The sequence below is a fragment of the Onychomys torridus genome, chromosome 5 (genome assembly GCF_903995425.1).
Source record: "Onychomys torridus chromosome 5, mOncTor1.1, whole genome shotgun sequence".
Lineage (NCBI taxonomy): Eukaryota > Metazoa > Chordata > Mammalia > Rodentia > Cricetidae > Onychomys > Onychomys torridus.
This window is the reverse complement of record NC_050447.1, coordinates 135,300,486-135,319,564: the sequence shown is the minus strand read 5'-3', so window position 1 is coordinate 135,319,564 and position 19,079 is coordinate 135,300,486. Positions and strand designations below refer to the sequence as shown.

The 19,079-nt window shown below is 40.9% G+C and overlaps 1 protein-coding gene across 1 annotated transcript in view; it reads left to right on the top strand.

The window, feature by feature from the left end:
- Fancc (FA complementation group C) overlaps window positions 1-19,079 on the top strand; it is a 150,573-nt gene that overhangs the window by 87,289 nt on the left and 44,205 nt on the right. The window contains exons 5-6 of the mRNA XM_036188304.1: window positions 7,612-7,725; window positions 8,572-8,636. Of these exons, the coding sequence (XP_036044197.1) occupies window positions 7,612-7,725; window positions 8,572-8,636 (179 nt within the window). The remainder of the gene's footprint in view (window positions 1-7,611; window positions 7,726-8,571; window positions 8,637-19,079) is intronic.

The following is a 19,079-nucleotide window of genomic DNA, read 5'->3' as shown; positions in this document are numbered from 1 at the left end:
CCTGAAGGTTTGCTCCCCCTTTCAGAGAGGTGGGGCTAGGCCTCTTAGCCTTGGGGAGACATTTGGACTTTATAGTAGAGTGACTGGGAGCTTTAAGGGCATCCCTGTACTGGTCTGTTTTGCATCCAGTTTTGTGGAGAATGCCTGAGGGTAGCTCCTTAAGAGATTTGCCATGGGGGTGGGCTCCAGCCTTGGGCAGCACTTAAGCGGTGTCTTGGTGTCCTTACATGTAAGGAAAGTTCCTAAGAATATTTACATGGTGTGAGGATTGGGAGTATGGGTTTGTGGAACAGCCACAGCAGCTCCTGAACATAACGTGCTTTCAGTGTTGGTATTGGAGGGCAAGATCTCCAGTGCTGCTCCCCATTCCTGGCTTTATCTTACTAAACCCAGAGCTACTGATGACCAAACCAAGCCTACTTGGCCAAGCCTCCCAGCCTGGGTCATACCTGGGACACCTCCATATTGCTTTGCTATACACAGACCTTTCCTGTCTATATTACGGCCATGGCACGTGGGTGGGGGACTAGCCTCAGTGTTCTTGCTGTCTTGCTGAGGCCTTGAGTGCTCCTGTGTGGTGTGAGCAGCTCTGAGGGAAGAAGGTACAGTGGCTTCCTGCTCCCTATGGCCCCATAGCACTGCCTGTTCTCTTCCCAGTGCACCGAACCAACAGTTGACAGGACTTGGAGATAGCCCTCCTAGGGACGTCGTCAGCTTATTTACTTTCTGCTCTTAGCACAAGTTTGAACAGAAAGAAAAACAGAAATAACATACAAGTGGCTCCAAGTAGTCAGTGTTCCTTTCAGTAAGGAGCCTTTGCAGTACACACACCAAACCCACTTTTACTGTATTAATTCCTGGTTTTCCTCCTCTGGGTGTTCATTTTTGTCAACAGTGTTGGCCGTGTCTCTAGGTTTTCAGGGGTTCAAGAGACTGAAGTAGCTTCCTGCCCCTGAGTTACCAAAACAACTCCATCAGGCTGTCTGAGCTGAGGCCTTGGCCTCCAGGTGCAGGTCTCCAGCTGGGGTACACTAGTGCAACCTGGAGCTCTGTGCATGTTACCTACTCTGAGAAAATGAGTAACTTCCTCTTGGCTTTAAAGAGCTTGCCCGAGTCAATTATAATTTCCTGTTTGGGATAGAAAGCTGTGGAGTGGTGGAAGGGGGGTGTCACAGAGGCTGCCTCCGTGTTTCAAATGTGTTGCTAAATCTTACAGTTGAAGTGTATCTTGTGACCTTAATTATTTTTGAATATGTGAACTATTTCATGATGAAATGAAAACAGGTATCCTGATAGATGCTGTAAATACACAGGCATCTAGCATGTGTGCTGTGGGGTCTGTGCCTGCTATGGAAATGAACGCAGGACTTCTATCCTGCTCTCAGCTGTCATTTCTGCCCATCTTTATGCATATATGCAATTTATCCTATCTCATCCCTGTTGTCAGACATTATTCACAGTGCAACAATAAAATTAGCCTTTTTGAGCATAATCCCTAATGTTACATTTTATTTCCTCCATTGTATGCCAGGCATATCAAAAGTGTTTGATAGGAATTTAGTAGGTAGGCCAGGGTCTCTGCTTGTAAGAAGTCTTGTTCAGTAGCAAAGTCCTGGGAGTCTTAGTGTGGGATGGACTGTGGCTCGCTCACTCTGCGAGCACCTGTCTCTTGGAACCCTACAAGAGCTTCAAGACCTTGCCTGTCAGAAGCCTTCACTCATTGGGCTGAAAGTATTGGCAGTGTCCTTGCTTATTTGTGAGGACTGTTGTTTAGTGTGTGTTTTTAGGCACTTAATGGTTTCCTTAGGAATGCCCCAGTTTACTTTCCATGTTCCTTGTGCTTGTCATTCATCTGGGAGCTCACACAGTGAGGTGGCCACGTGTGATCCAAACCATTCCTTAATAGTCTTCCTCATTTGTGCTTACATTGTTTTCTGAAAAAGGCAATGTTTTATTTTAACTTAGAAACCAGCCTTTTTTTTTTTTTTCTAACTTGTGCATTGTCTCTTGATTTTTAGTTAGCAGAGATTTTCCTCAGACAGACACCAGAAAAAAACACTTAGGTTTTCTTATTGTTTAATTTTTACATTGACCTCTTCACATTAAACTCAGGCTATTCAGTGAATAGAATGAGATAATAGTTTAGTTTTTCTAACAGTCAGTTCCCAGCACTGTTTTCGTTTAAGCCTCCCTTTCCGTACAGATAAGGTGGTGGTCTTTGTCAGCTTTAAATCTGTGCATTTAGTCCGTGATAAAGAGCTTATGCTGAGGCTGTATCTTAGTGACAAGTGTGAAGCCCTGGTGTCTGTGACTCCAGCAGCACAAGCAGGTTCTGCAGAGTTTGTAAACAGGGATGACCAGGCTCTCTGTGTGGTCGGCATGGTTCGGTGCTGCTCATTTGCCTAAATTCACAATAACATTTGTCTAAACTTCTTTTTAATATAATTATTTTAGTGCTTACATTCTACTTGATGCCTTGAATTGAAGCAAGAGAGTGAAATGACCCGTTTTTGGTTTTTTTTAATGTATTTTTTAAAAAATTATTTAAAGACACCAGGCGGCTGTGGTGTATGCCTGTAATCCCAGGACTCAGGAGGCAGAGCTAGGAAGATCTCTGTGAGTTCAAGGTTAGCCTGGTCTACAGAGTGAAATTCAGAACAGGCACCAAAACTACACAGAGAAACCCTGTCTTGAAAAACAAAACAAAACAAAAAATTTAAAGTCAATTTATAGCAAGCCAATAGTCAACATCAAATTAAATGGAGAGACACTCAAAGCAATTCCACTAAAATCAAAATCAGGAACAAGACAAGGCTATCCACTCTCTTCATATTAATTCAATATAGTACTTGAAGTTCTAGCTAGAGCAATAAGACAACAAAATGAGATTAAGGGGATACAAATTGGAAAGGAAGAAGTCAAACTTTCACTATTTACAGAGGATGTGATAGTATATATAAGTGATTCCAAAAATTCTTCTAGGGAACTCCTATAGCTGATAAACACTTTCAGTAATGTTTTCAGTAAGTAATACAAGATTAACTCAAAAGATTCAGTGTATATAAATGATAAATGAGCCAAGAAAGAAATCAGAGAAGTATCACCCTTTACAATAGCTACAAATAATATAAAATGTCTTGGGGTAACTCTAACCAAACAAGTGAAAGACCTGTATGACAAGAACTTTAAATCTTTGAAGGAAGAAATCGAAGAAGATATCAGAAAATGGAAAGATCTCCCATGCTCATGGTTAGGTAGGATTAACATAATAAAAATGGCAATCTTACCAAAAGCAATCTACAGATTCAATGCAATCTCCATTAAAATCCCAACACAGTTCTTCACAGGGCTGGAAAGAACAATACTCAACTTCAAAAAAATCTAGGATAGCTTAAGCAATCCTGTACAATAAAAGGACTTCAGGAGGCAGTGGAACGTCCTGAAACTGAAAAGCTTCTCTAAGGCAAAGGACATGGTAAATAAGACAAAATGCCACCCTACAGAATGGGAAAAGATCTTCACAAGTCCCATATCTGACAGAAGGCTGATCTCTAAAATATATAAAGAACTTAAGAAACTAGGCATTAAAATACCAAATAATCCAATTAAAAATGGGTTACAGATCTAAACAGAGAATTCTCAACAGAAGAATCTCAAATGGCTGAAATACACTTAAAGGATTGTTGAATATCCTTAGCATCAGGGAAATGCAAATCAAAATTACTGCAAGATACCATCTTACACCTGTCAGAATGGCCAAGATCAAAACTACTGAGGACAGATTATGTTGGAGAAGATGTAGAGTAAGGGGAACACTCCTCCACTACTGGTGGGAGTGCAAATTTCTACAGCCACTTTGGAAAGCGGTATGGTTGCTTCTCAGAAAATTGGGAATCAGTCTACTTTAAGACTCAAGGATACTGCTCTTGGGCATATACCCAAAGGATGCTCAATCATACCACAAGGACACTTGCTCAGTTATGTTCATAGCAGCATTATTTGTAATAGCCAGAACCTGGAAACAACCTAGATGCCCTTCAACTGGAGAATGGATAAAGAAAATGTGATACATTCACACAATGGAGTATTACTCTGTAGTGTTATTGTGTTCCCCAAAATATTGTGCACCCTAATAAACTTATCTGGGGTCAGAGAACAGAAAAGCCACAATATTAAACATGAGGATAGGCAGTGGTAGCACACACCTTTTTTTTTTTTTTTTTTGAGCTGAGGATCGAACCCAGAGCCTTGCACTTGCTAGGCAAACGCTCTACCACTGAGCTAAATCCCCAACCCGGTAGTGCACACCTTTAATCCTACCATTCCAGAGACAGAAATCCCTCTGGATCTCTGTAAATTCAAGGCCACATTGGAAACAGCCAGGCATAGTGACACTAGCCTTTAATCCCAGAAATCGAGTCTTTAATCCCAGGGAGTGATGACAGAAAGAGAAAGATATATAAGGCGTGAAGAACAGAAACTAGAAGCATTTGGCTTGTTTAGTATTTGTCTGGTTAAGCTTTTAGGCTTTGAGCAGCACAGTTCAGCTGAGATTCATTTGGATGAGGACTCAGAAGCTTCCAGTCTGAGGAAACAGGATCAGCTGAGGAACTGGCGAGATGAGGTAGGTGTGGCTTGTTCTGTCTCTCTGATCTTCCAGCATTCACCCTAATACCTGGCTCAGGTTTGATTTCATTAATAAGACTCTTTAAGATTCATGCTACATTACTCAGCTGTTAAAAACAATTACATTATGAAATCTGCAGGCAAATGGATGGAACTAGAAAAAAATCATTCTGAGTGAGGTAACCCAGACTTAGAAAGACAAATATGGTATGTACTAACTCATAAGTGAATACTAGATGTTTTAAAGCCAAGAATAATCAGACTACAACCCACAGCTCCAGAGAAGCTAGGCAACAAGGAAGACCCTAAGAGGGATGCATGGACCGCCCCAAGAAGGGGAAACTGTGGTGATATTTTATTTGTGCATCCCAATAAAGCTTATCTGAAGATCAGAGGGAAAAGCCAGCCACTATATTAAACATAGAAATCAGGCAATGGTAGCACTATGTCTTTAATCCTAGTATTTGGGTGGCAGAGATCTATCTGGATCTTTGTGGGGAACAGAGCCAGGCATGGTGACACGTCTTTTTTGTTTTGTTTTGTTTTTGTTTTTTTTCGAGACAGGGTTTTTCTGTGTAGTTTTAGTGCCTGTCCTGGATCTTGCTATGTAGACTTACAGAGATCCACCTGGCTCTGCCTCCCCATTGCTGGTTTAAAGGTGTGTGCCACCACCGCCTGACCGACACTTGCCTTTAATTCCAGTACTAACCCTAGAGGTCTGGAGGCCTATACAGACAGACCAGAAGTGATGTAGCTGAGTGGAAAGAGGAAGTGAGATGCAGAACAGAAAGGCATATAGGCATGGGTATACAGGAAGTAAGTTTCTTTGGCTGAGAATTTCTAAGTATTAAGAACATGCCTGGCTTCTTTCTGCCTTTCTGATCTCTCAGATTTTACCCCAATATCTGGCTCAGTGATAGTTGATTCCATGGACTGTGTTCTTGTAGTATCCTTGACCCCTCTAGCTCCTACAGCTCTTCCTTCCCCTCTTCTGTGGGGTTCTCTGAGCTCTACCTAATGTTTGTCCCTGGGTCTCTGCATCTTCTATCAGTTGCTGGATAAAGCCTCTCAGATGACACTTGGGCTAGGCTCCAGTGTGTGAGTATAGCAGAATATCATTAGAAATAATTTCATTGAATTTTTTTTTTTTGATACCAGTTTTGTTGGTTCTATCCTAGGTCTCTGAGATGTCCAGCCTCTAGTTCCTGGCCCTCCAGACAGTGTGAGGGGTGGGCCTCCTTTTTTGGCATGGATCTCAAGTTGGATCAGTCATTTGGGGTTGGCCACTCCCACAAGTTCTGTACCACCTTTACCCCAGCACATTTTGGAGGCTGAAGGTTGTTGAAGGTTTTGAGGCTGGATTGGTGACCCAGTCCCTCCTCCAGGAGGCCTTGCCTGGTTACAGAAGGTGGCTGGTTCAGACTTCATATCAACTTATTAGGAATCTTCACTTTATAGATTCCAGAGTGTTTCCATTGCAGTAGGTTTCCATCTCTCCTCCAAATGCCCCGTGGTTCCAGTCTCTCCTGTACTCTCTCCCTCCACCCCTACCTGACCCTCCTGTTCCCCTCCTCACTGTCCCTTGTCCATCAGTAAAATCTAATCTATTTTCCCTTCCCAGGGAGATGCATGCCTTCTCAACTTGATGCCTGCTTGTTACTTAGCCTCGCTGGGGCTGTGGGTTGTAGTATGATTATCCTTTACTTTATAGCTAATATCTACTTATAAGTGAGTACATACCATGTTTATCTTTCTGTGTCTGAGTTACCTCACTTAAGATTTTTTTTCCAGTTCCATCCACTTGCCTGCAAATTTCATGATGCCATTTTTTTTAAACAGTTGACGAATACTCCATTGTGTAAATATAACACATTTTTAAAAAATCTGTTCTTTGGTTGAGGGGCATCTAGGTTGTTTCTAGTTTCTGACTGTTATTAATAAAGCTGCTATAATTGTTCAACACAGTTGAACAAGTGTCCCTGTTGTAGGATGGAGTGTCCTTTGGGTATATGCCCAGGAATGGGATAGCTGTGTCCTGATGTAGAATAGATTCCCAATTTTTTTGAGAAATTGCCATATTGATTTTCAAAGTGGCTGTACAAGTTTTCACTCCCGCCAGCAATGGAAGAGTGTACCCCTTGCTCCACATCCTCGCCAGCATGAGCTGTCACTTTTATTTTTGATCTTAGTCATTCTGACATGTGTAAGATGGAGTCTCAGAGTCATTTTGATTTGCATTCCCCTGATGACTAAACATGTTGAACATTTCAAGTGTTTCTCAACCATTTGAGATTCCTCTGTTGAGAATTCTCTGTTTAGATCTGTACTCCATTTTAAAATTGGATTATTTGGTCTTTTGATGTCTAGTCTCTTGAGTTCTTTATATATTTTGGCTATTAGTCCTTTTTCAAATGTGGGGTTGGTGAAGATCTTTTCTCATTCTGAAGGCTGCTGTTTTGTCCTATTGACAGTATCCTTTGCCTTACAGAAGCTTTTCAGTTTCATGAGGTCTCCTTTATTAATTGTCAATCTTGGTGTCTGTGCCATTGGTATTTTGTTTTAAGAAGTTGTGTCCTGTGCTAGTGCGTTCAAAGCTGTTTCCTACTTCCTCTTCTATCAGACTTAGTGTAATTGGATTTATACTGAGGTCTTGGATCCACTTGGACTTGAGTTTTGTACAATGTGATAGATGTGGCTCTATTTGCAATCTTCTGCACGCTGACATCCACTTAGACCAGCACCATTTGTTGAAGCTGCTGTCTTTTTTTCCATTGTGTATTTCTGGCTGCTTCGTCAAAAATCTGGTGTCCATAAGTGTGTGGATATATGTCTGGGTTTTTGATTCGATTCCATTGATCAATCTGGGAATGACTGGTTTTACAGGATCCCTAGAACTTTACAGATGACGCAGGCTGCAGGCTTTTCCCAACACAGGCACTTCCATCCACTTGGGAGAAGTTGACTGGTTCTCTTTTTGTTTTTTAGGGTTTGTTATCTCATGTACTTTCTGCATTCAGATTCGACATGAAAGAAATTGGTCTTTTTCCTGAAAGTCTCGGATATGAGTCTGTTGATTACTATCCTAGTTTGCTTAAAAATGTGAGTATCTTACCTTTTTTGTATTGAAATTCTCATCAGTTGTGTGAAGGGTAAATGGAACGTTTTCCTCTTCCAGGGAGTCATTGAACTTTTGTCCATTTCTTACCTGGGTTGGGGGTAGTCTTGCAACTATCTAAGGAAGATGTGAGGTGCTGTTGAACTCTCACATCACATCTCACTCACTCAAAGATTTCTGAGAAGAACAACCCTTAACCAGTATAAACGTAGCCTGGACTTCTGAGCAGATGTCATATCTAAAAATAGCCTGATTGAATTTTACATTGAAGCAAAGCAGAAATTTAACTTAAGGGGTGGCAGGGTGGCCCAATGGGCAGAAGTACTTGCCATGAAAACATGGTGACCTGAGTCTGACCCTCTGTTCTCATGTAAAGGTAGAAGAGTTATCTTCTGGCTTCCATCTAGGCACTGTGGCATATGCTCCCCCCCCCCACACATACACATTATACTCTTCTGAAAATGAGATCTTTGATGGTTATTAGCCATTTTGATATTTTGGAAGTCATACACTGAAAAGCACTTTTTAAAAAAGCAGCTAAAAAAGCAAGAAAATAAGTAAACTCCAGTATTTTTTAATTCTCTGTGGGTTTGGTGTTAATTCTAAGACATTGATGACTATTGCTTCTGTAGAATCCTAGACATTCAGTGTAGAGACCCATGTGACAGTCAGTGTGATGGGATGTTGCCTTCCTCTCACTCTGCAAAGTAAAACACAAGGAGAGAGTGGGAGAGGAAATGGTGAGGGATGTGTGACTCACAGCAGGAGAAATGGAGCTGAGGTAATCGTGTTGCAGTGTGAGTTGACCTGTGTCTGACGTTGTTTTACAGATGGTTTTGTCATTAGTGTCTGAACTCAGAGAGAGTCATCTTAATGGATTGAACACTCAGAGTCGGTAGGTGTTAAGCCAAACATCCTTCTGCTCAAGTTTCAGAAGATGTTACTTGGTTATGAGAGAAAGGTTCACTAACTATGGGAAATACATGTTCATGGTGTACTTAGAGTCTGTGTGGAGAAAGTATATTAATGGGAAGTTCTTTTAATTACTCTTTTTAAAAGTCACTATTCTCTCAGCAGTCATGGGGAAGTTAAGTATGAAATGCCTTTGATGGACATACTAGGAAAAAGCCTGCCTGTACAGTAAGGAGCACAAAGGAAAATGAGCCTGAGGTCCCCTGCAAGAGGAGAATGTGCACATTCTTGTGCTCATCTGCTTCACTGAGCTACCTCCCTGTGTGTTGAGCTGTACGCCTTATACTTGATTGGGGTATTTACAAGGCAACAATGTTTTGATGTGCATATATGACCTACCTTAAGAAATTCAATGTTCTAGAATCTAGACTAAACAAATCAGATAAATTCAGAGAAATTGAAAGGCAGTTAATCACATCACAGATGTTTCTTCACTCTGTGAGCAAAATTGGAACTGTTTTCATTGGTGAGCACTGTATTTTTAATAAATCATTAGCCAAAAGACTCTGGGCACTTGACAGACTTTGTTCCAAACCTTTTTTTTTTTTTTAAGCTTTTGCCAGCCAGAGCTCTATCAAAACTGGCATTTGCCCTCAGCCTTTGAGTGTATTGCAAGTAAATGTCACAACTCTTAGAGGAAAACACTGTCAAAGATCTTGGTAACATTGGGTTTGATATTTTTTCCCCCTATATATGACACCCAAAGTTCAGGCAACAAAGAAAAATAAATTGAAGGGCTAGAGAGGTGTCTCAGTGGGCAAAGCACTCCTTGTGACCCAAGTTCAACTTCAGAACCCGTGAAGGTGGGAAGAGAGGAACAATTCCATAGAGTTGTCCTCTGATCTCACACATGCAATATGACACATGCCCTGTGGCACATGAAACCTCTCAGACGTGATGCTTGCATATAATAATAATAATAATAATAATAATAATAATAATAATAATAACAACAACAACAACAACATAGATTTTTCTAAAAGAAAAAAATTGGACTTTATTAAAGTTAAGAATTTGGGAGTTTGGTAGCTCAGTGGTAGAACACTTGATTGGTATATATATGTAAGACCCTTGGATTCAACCCTTGAAACTATAAAATAGGACTTTTGTGAATCAAATAATACTACCAAGAAAGCAAAATAAATACTGTAGAGAAAGCCTACAGAATGAGTAAAAACTTTTGTATGTTTTTACTTTTTTAATTTTTTAAGACAGGGTTTCTCTGTGTAGCCCTGGCTGTCTTGGAACTTGCTCTATAGACCAGGCTGGTCTTGAACTTACAGAGACCCTCCTTCCTCTGCCTCTGGATTGCTGGGATTAAAAATGTGTGCCACCACCACCTGGCCAAGTTTTTAGTTTTAAACTTTAATCTTTTATAAATTTTTTAAAATTAATCTCTTGAGATGGCCATATTGCACATGCCTGTAATCCTTCATTTGGCAATCTGAGGAACGAGGATCATTTGAAGTCAACTTGGACTTTTTTGGTGGGTGAAGAGTGGGGTGAGATGGGATCTCATTCTGTAGACCAGGTTAGCCTCAAACTCATAGAGATCTCCTTGCCTCTGTGTCCCAAGTGCTGGGACTAAAGGCATGCACTACCATGCTCAGCCCCCTGTGTAGTTAAGAGTTTTCCTGCCTGGCCCAGTCAGGACAAATCTCTCTTACCCGCCAGTCCCACAGTCGCTCTGACCCAACCAAGAAAGCACATAGAAACTTACATTGTTTAGAAACTGTATGGCTGTGGCAGGCTTCTTGTTATCTACTTTTTCTATCTTAAATTAACCCATTTCTGCTTATCTATACTTTGCCACATGGCTTGTGGCTTACCAGTGTCTTTACATGTTGCTTCTCATGGCGGCGGCTGGTGGAGTCTCTCTCCAGCCTTCTACTTCCCAGAATCCTCTACTCTCTTGTCCCGCCTATACTTCCTGCCTAGCCACTGGCCAAACAGCATTTTATTTGTACAGAGCGATATCCACAGCACTTCCCCTTTTCTTTTTTTTTTTAAGGAAGGTTTTAACTTTTACATAGTAAAATTACATATAACAAAACAATTATCAAGCAAGAATTACAGTTACAATATTAAAGAAGATATCCTATCTATCTTATATTTGTGAGTATAAGGTTTTATATCTAACTTATCTTTTATCATAACTGAGGAAATTATAACAATCTAGCCTTCAACCACATCAAAGACCTCAGAAGGATATAATATTACCTGAGAACCGGGAGAAGGATGCAAGCATTTTTCGGGAGTCTTGTAAGAGTAGACAGAGACAGCTGGCAGCCTGGACAGTCACCTAATATTCCTTTGTAAAGTTGGGGCAACTGTCTTCAGCCCACAGGGCTAGAGTCTCTCAGTCACTTCTCTCAGTGTCCTGTAGAATGTCTGGCAGTTTCCTCTGCGAAGCAGGAACCTGAAGGACCATTTTGTCAAGCAAAGTTTAGTGGTCACCTTTTTATGGGTCCTGTATGTCCAGTCGATCAAGCAGTCCTGGCAAGAACAGTTTCTTGTCCAAATGGCTATTTTTGCCAAGGTGAAGATAAAAGCCATATGAAGTGTCTTCAATGCCCATCCTCCTCTCTGAAGTAAATTGGTGCTGCCAGGAGCAGACATGTCTCACTGTCCAGAAAGTCTAAATTTTAAAAATATTTTAAATGCCATATTCTGTAGACCTTTGAAGTGTTTGAGGATTACCTGTCTATCTGAAATATCTCTCTGTATATCTGGAAGACTTAACTAACATGGCTATGAGTATGATTATCATAGATGACTAATTATTAATCTATTTTTAATTATCCATTTCAATTTAAAATGAGCTGTACAAACATAATACCTTAAACATGAGTAGAAATATGCACACAGTATAACAAAATTAACTTTAAGTTTGTATCAATAGACTAAAATCTATACCAATGTAAAACATTTTAAACAAGTTGTTGCTCTTTAGAAGTAAGTTCCTTAATCTACTCTTTCATCCTATTATATCTGTATCATATCCCCTTTTCTTCTTTAGAAAGAGATCACATTTATAATCAACCTGCTTTAAATAAAAATATTGGTTTTTTTCTGTCCCACACCAGAGGGCTCTTCTGATTTGGGACACAAGAATCTCTTAACCTTTTCTTTTAGCAATATGTCTGGGTTTAGAGAAGGAGTGAGCCAATTCCATCTCCAAAGCCAGCTTGATAATTTTGGGAATGTGGGCGTAGTTTTTTTTACTACTTCCTGCTGGAAGGGGGCGCTGTATCTTATGGGGATACAAAGAAAATTTTAGGATTATGGAGTAGTCCATTAGGGTGAACCTCTGAGCCAGTTGCCTTGAAACCATTCTGGATGTCGGATCATCTGGGCCATGGTGTCATTGGAGACCTTTCAGGTGGCCTTGGCTGGTCAAACCTGATGTATCTTAATCTGGAACAAATCCATAGCCTCTGGCTTTCTGTGGAAACAAAAGCAGAGACTCCATTCCAAAGCAACATATCCTTATATCCAAATTTTGAAGTCAAGGTACCTTTAAAATTTACATATTTGTTTAACTCAACAGCTTTTATGATCAAATCTTTTTCTGCAGTTAAAAATCCCAAAGACAACATGAACCAGATTCTCTGTGTAATATCCATCTTTGTAAGATTGAAACGCCACTGTGGCTGCTGGCTCCACCCACCTCAGCTTCCCAACATGGTGGTGGTACAGTTTACTGCCAGCTCTGGGTCTGGAGCCATGTGTACCATCAACTATCAGAAGCAGTTCTATCAAAGCAGTGCATAGCCCAGAAATCTTTTTTTTTTTTTTTTTTTAACTAGCAAAGGCTAAATCCACCATGCAGCAGAGTAAAGTGCCGCTTGTAGACTCCTCATTCCCGTCACACTGCAGGTCAGACGCACATGCCAGGAACCCGCCATAGTAGCTGAAACCGGCAGGCTGCCGCTAACTTGAAAGAGACACCTAGGAAGCTGTTTTTAGCTCCGTCTTAGAATCTTTTTTCTCAGGTTTTAGGTGGAAATTCTTGCCAACACATTGGGCGCCATTTGTAGTTAAGAGTTTTCCTGCCTAGCCCAATCAGGACAAATCTCTCTTACCCGCCAGTCCCACAGTCGCTCTGACCCAACCAAGAAAGCACATAGAAACTTACATTGTTTAGAAACTGTATGGCTGTGGCAGGCTTCTTGTTATCTACTTTTTCTATCTTAAATTAACCCATTTCTGCTTATCTATACTTTGCCACATGGCTTGTGGCTTACCAGTGTCTTTACATGTTGCTTCTCATGGCGGCGGCTGGTGGAGTCTCTCTCCAGCCTTCTACTTCCCAGAATCCTCTACTCTCTTGTCCCGCCTATACTTCCTGCCTAGCCACTGGCCAAACAGCATTTTATTTGTACAGAGCGATATCCACAGCACCCCTGTAGCTAGAGTGCTTCTCTCCAGGTCCTGCCAATCCCCCACAGTTCCACAGCCCACTTATAAAATAAACACAGAGACGCTTATATTATTTAAACTGTTGGGCCATTTGCTCTGGCCTACCATTGTCTAGCTTTTCACTTAAACTCAGCCCATTTCTGTTAATCTATATGTCGCCACGTGTTCCGTGGCTTTACCTGTGTGCCGTTACATACTGTTCTCTGGACAGCAGGCTGGCATCTCCTCCCAACTTCCACCTCCAGCCTCTTCTCTCTGTTAGTCCCACCTATCCCATACTTCCTGCCTGGCTACTGGCCAATCAGCATTTTATTTATTCACAACATACAGGACATCCCACAGCAGCCCCCAGCTTGGAACTTCTTAATAAACTTGAAGCCAGCCTGGGCTACATAGTGATACTTTGTCTAAAGAAATAAAAGCTTTTCATAAGGAACCAGTGTCTGGAATGTCTAGAAACTCTTAAACAACAGCAACAAACACCCCAAACTGGGCAGATGCTGGAGACATACTTCAGTGGCAGAGGGCTGGTTTCTAACATCTTATATGCACCAGGCTCTGGGTTCAAACAAAGGGAAATCAAAACAGGCAAAAGATTCAGCTTGGCTAGGCATTCTACCAGAGTCATATGCACCTGGTGAAATAGGGCACAGTACACCATTGTAATCCCAGAACTTGGGAGCTGAGGACAGGAGGACCAGAAGGTCAATGAGGTCATCTTCAGATACAAATCAAGTTGGAGATCCTATCTCTGAAAACGAAAATAAAACAAACAAGCAAAACACCTGTTATTAAGCAAATGAAAAGGCATTCAACAACACACCCACTAGGGAGCATGTAAGCCAGAACTCCAATGCAAGATGGCTCAGTTGGGTAAGAGCATTTGTTGCTAACCTTGGTGACGTGAGTCCATCTCTAGGACCAGGATGGAAGTGGCAGGATTATAAGCAAATCATTGCAGAAGAGACAAGTGAATGGAACTATAAACATGGAATGTATGGCAAAGGCATGATTTCAGAAGAATGGCACAGTAGCAAAGGACAAAGAGCTGAACCAGCTTGTCTGAGTACCAGAGATTCTGCAGTACTGGATACAGACACCAGAGGGAGAAAAAGATCACTGCTCATGAAACTAAAATGGAGAAGACATTCTTCTTCACTGCATAAAGTGAGCACAACTGGAACTCAGAAGATTGTCTGTATCAGTGATACAGTAAGAGCAAACTCTATGCTCTCTACAAAAGTCTCATCTTATTGGTTATTTTACTTTTATAATAATTTTAAACTATTTTAATCAGGTTTACTTTCCTTTAAAAATTTGAGTGTATTTATTTATTTGTTTGAGTATAATATATTTTCTGCTCATATTCTTTAGACCTGCTTAGATAGTGACCCAGAGATTATGCATAACTCATCATTTTAAAGCTTTATTTTGACAAGGTCTCATGTATCTGAGGCTGGCCTCAAAGTCACTATGTAGCCAAGATGACACTGAATTTGTCTCTACTCCCTGGTACTGGGATATCAGGTGTATACCACTGTGCTGGCTTAACTTATGTTAACTTGATACAAGCTACAATCACCTGAAAGGAGGGAAATTCAATTGAGAAAATGCCTCCATAAGATCAGCTATAAGGCATTTTCTAAGTTAGTGATTGATGGGAAAGAGCTCAGTCCATTGTGAGTAGTACCACCCCTGGGCTGGTGGTCCTGGATTCTATAAGAAAACAGGCTGAGCAAGCCAGTAAGTAGCACTCCTCCTTTGGCTCCTATTTCCAGATTCCTACTCTATTTGAGTTCCTGTCCTGATTTCCTTTGATTTTATATATATATATATATATATATATATATATATATATATATATATGTGTGTGTGTGTGTGTGTGTGTGTGTGTGTGTGTGTGTGTGTGTGTGTTATAAGAGATAAAGGATATTACAGAAGGATAAAAGGGTCAGTTCACCAGAGATTTAAGTTATAAACATTTGTCTTTAGAACAGAATGCCACAGGTACAAAGCATACATTGATAGACTGGTGGGAAAATAAAAACAAGGAGAATTTTGACACTCTACTTTGAGTAATGGATTGATTTTTCAGAGTGAAGAACAGTAAGTAAATAGGACCTAGGGTGGTGATAAGGGCCAGTTGAAATATACACAGTGTACTCCACATAATAATAATAGAATGCACACTTTTCTCTTAGAGCATTCTCCAGGATAGGCCATGTTTTGGATCACAAAACATGCCTTGAGAAATTGAAGAATGAAGTCATACCAGCCCTACATTTTCATCACAGTAAAGTCAAACTAGAAATACGTACAAAAGGAAAACTGGAAAGTTCACTAACATGTACATTAGCACATTTTAAAATAGCCGATGATCAAAGAAATCATAATTTTAGAAAAATACCTTAAGAGAAGTGATGGTGAACACACCAAATACCATCACTTAAAACATTTATCCAAATTGTTCTATTAACAATAAAAACTCTGGAGTCAAATATTGGGGTAAAGAGCGGTGGAGGAATGATCAGCTGAACCTCTTCTCTCTACACTTCACAGATAGAAAAAGCTTTCAAATCTCTCTAAGCTCTTCCCTATCTCTTACTGTCCCTCTTTATATGGATCCTCCAAAATCTCTATGGCTAATTCTGGTCAGCCAGTCATTCAACCCTTGATTCAAGGTTAACTTTATTAGCAGTCTCAGAGTGTCTCAATGCGAACAAATATCCTGCAACAACGCATTGCAGGTTGTGGCAAAAGCACAAGAAAGTCAGTAGCAGTGAATTCGTTTAAAAGGAGGAAAAGAGCTTGAGTGGACATCAGCTAGCCTGAAGTCAGAAAGAGGCAACAGTTTAGAGCAGAAGTCAACAATAGGGAATAATAAAAATAAATAAAAACTAAGAGGTTTATGGGACTTAGATGTGGGGGTTGTTTTGCTTTTGTTTTTATAAAGATTGAGATAAGGAAAGGAGAGAGAAAACTTGAGCAAAGTCCAGAAGTAAGCTGCTCCATCAGTGATGGGCTATGAGATACCACTGAACAACTATATGCTAGTATCTGGGATGACCTAGGACTGGAGACTGTTCTAGAAACACACAGCCTAGAGATGAAGTCTTTAAGAAGTAAACAATTTAGCAGACTTCTAACTAGTGAAGAGATTAAGTCAGCTTCTCATAACCTTCCAAAAAGTCCCAGAGATCAGAAGGCTTCACTAGAGAATTCTTGTAAGCATAAAAAGGGTTAACAATCCTTTCAAACTCTGCCAACATCCTGGAGAAGAGGGACACTTTCAAATCAATTTATAAGGCTAGCCATCTCTGGACAGCACAGTCAAGCACAGCTGTCTAAAGGAAACAGGGTTGGTTGACATACTTGGCAGATAGGGGTGAGCAATAGGTGTATACAGAGCGTCTTAGCTCCACAGTTACACAGAAATGAAAACCAGAACTGCAAAGCACTTTATACAGATAAAGTTAAAAGGAGGCTAGGTATAGTGTTGTACACCTTTAATTCCAGCACTCAGGAGACAGAGCCAGGCAGATCTTTGAGTTGTGAGGCTAGCCTGGTCTTCGTAGTGAGCTTTAGGCCAGCCAAGGCTACATAGTGAGACTATGTCTCCAAAAAAATGTGTAAGGAAAGGAAGCTTTAGTTAGGAGACAGTGCTGTGTTGCAGAGGCTGTGGAACATTGGCATTATGCACTGTGAATGAGCATGCAGGTGGTGTAGCTACTGTAGAAAAAGCCATGGTGGTTCATTAAGAAAGGAAAGTGGATCTGGTATGGTGGTGTGTGCTTGCATTCTCAGTACTTGGAAGGTGGGAGTCTAAGGATCCAGAGTCTAAGAACAACTACGAGACCTGGTCTTAAAACAGCAAGTAAATGGAGTTACCATGTGATCAATTCCACTTCTGCTTTTATATTCGGAAGAATTGAAAACATGTCTAAAAGATAATTTGCAAACCTGGATTGGTTGTGTTTTTTATACTAGCCAAGAGATAGAAGTAACCTGTGTACCTTGATAGATGAAAGCATGGCATAGCCACAACTGAATTTTAGTTATCCTTGAAAAAACGAAAGTCCTGTTGAGTGTTATACCATGGTGTACCTGAAGGACACTGCACAGTTAAATGAACCAACCATCAAAGACAAATACTACCTTCCATTCACTTGTAATATCTAAACTAGTCAGTCTCTTAGGAAGTAGAAGCATGGTTGCCATGATTTGGGAGAAAGAGAGCAGGAGTTCTTGGGTGGTATAGAGCTTCAGTTTTATAAGATGTGGAAATTATGGAGACCTTTTGCTGAGATGATGGTTTGAAAGGATAACATAACATGGTTTTTGCTATCATCTGAAGACATTTAAGCATCTTTGTTTTCAGAAAAATACAAGTAATTTCCTCAGTGAGGCAATCCATCTGGCACAGAGCAGCTTGCATTGCTGGTAGGCAAATACATGGACGTGAACTTTAGAGAGCAGTCTGTGAAAGTTTGGGTTGCCTATTGACCTCTCTGCCAGTGCTGTTGCCTTAGCTTGCCTCTAGTAATTGTGTGGGAGATATGGGTTAAGGTATTGGTTCCAGCTGTCAGGAAAGTGTGCTGTGGACTTCATACAGTTACAGATTTCCTGGGTGTTGGCAGTCCCATGGTATTTGCTGTCCCTGCTTCCTTCTTGTTGGAAATGGCATTTCTGTTTGCACTTTCTTCGAAACAGTGGATAGGAAAGAAGCATCTGTGGAAGCCCCACCCATAGGCCGCTGTGCTATGATGACCTAGCAGCTTGTCTTAGCTTCAGATATCCACCTGTACCTGAATTCAGCCCCTGGCTAACTCTTACCTTTTATGGTACCTCTTGGTAAGGTTTTGGGGCTGTGATATTTCCCTTCACAAAAGTTTCCATTTACATGTCAGTTCAGACTTTTCTCACAATGTATGGATCACTGAAAGCCTTCATTTTGCAGTATTAAGTGTAATTTTTTTCTCATTTCTAGGAGTTACGAGTACAGCAAAGTGATTGCATAGCCATCTCTATTCATTCTCTTTTCTATTTTCATCTCATTTTCTCTCATTAGGTAGGAAGTTAGCATTCTTCTCAATGGTCTTGCAATGTAGTCACCTGGCTCTTTATAATTCCTGTGTCAGAACTAATTTTGGTGTGGTCCATCCAGGTGAGGTAAAGGGACCTATGCTTTTGACATCTTGGCAAACTCTGGCTAGAGGGAAGCTGTTGGGTACTCTGGAGCCTTCAGAGCTAGGTATCTCTGGTGGTGTGAATCAGAATGGCCTCCAGAGGCTCATACATTTGAATGCTTAGTCATCAGGGAAGGAGCACTACTTGGGAGGGGTTGGGAGGTGTGGCCTTGTGGAGTTGGTATGGCCTTGTTGGAGGAAGTGTGTCACTGAGGGGTAGGCTTTCAAGCCTAAGCCAGGCCCAGGGTCTTCTCTCTTCCTGCTGCCTTTGGATCCAGATGTACAACTCTGAGCTACTTCTTCAATATCATGTCTGCCTGAGTCTGCCATGCTTTCCACCATGATAATAATGGACTAACCCTCTGAAACTGTAAGCAGATCCTAGTTAAATGCTTTCTTTTATAAGATTTGCCTTGGTCATGCTGTCTTCACAGAAATAGAACAGTGACAGAAGTTAGTACCAGGGAATGGGGGTTTGCTGTGGCAGGCCTGACCATGCTTGTTGACAGAATGTGGACTTTGGGACTATGAATCGGGAAAGCAGTTGAACTTTTTAAGTGGGGCTTAATGGGCCACCAGTGGGAGCATGAAAGACAGTGGTGCTGAGAGCAGTGTGGGTTATGATGACCTGGCTCCAGAGGGTTCATAGGAGAAGAGTATAGGTATGTGACCTAGAGTCCATTCTTGTGATAGTTTGGAAAATAATGTGGCTGCTTTCTGTCCTTGTCCAGAAAATCTGCCTGAGAATAACTTGAAGA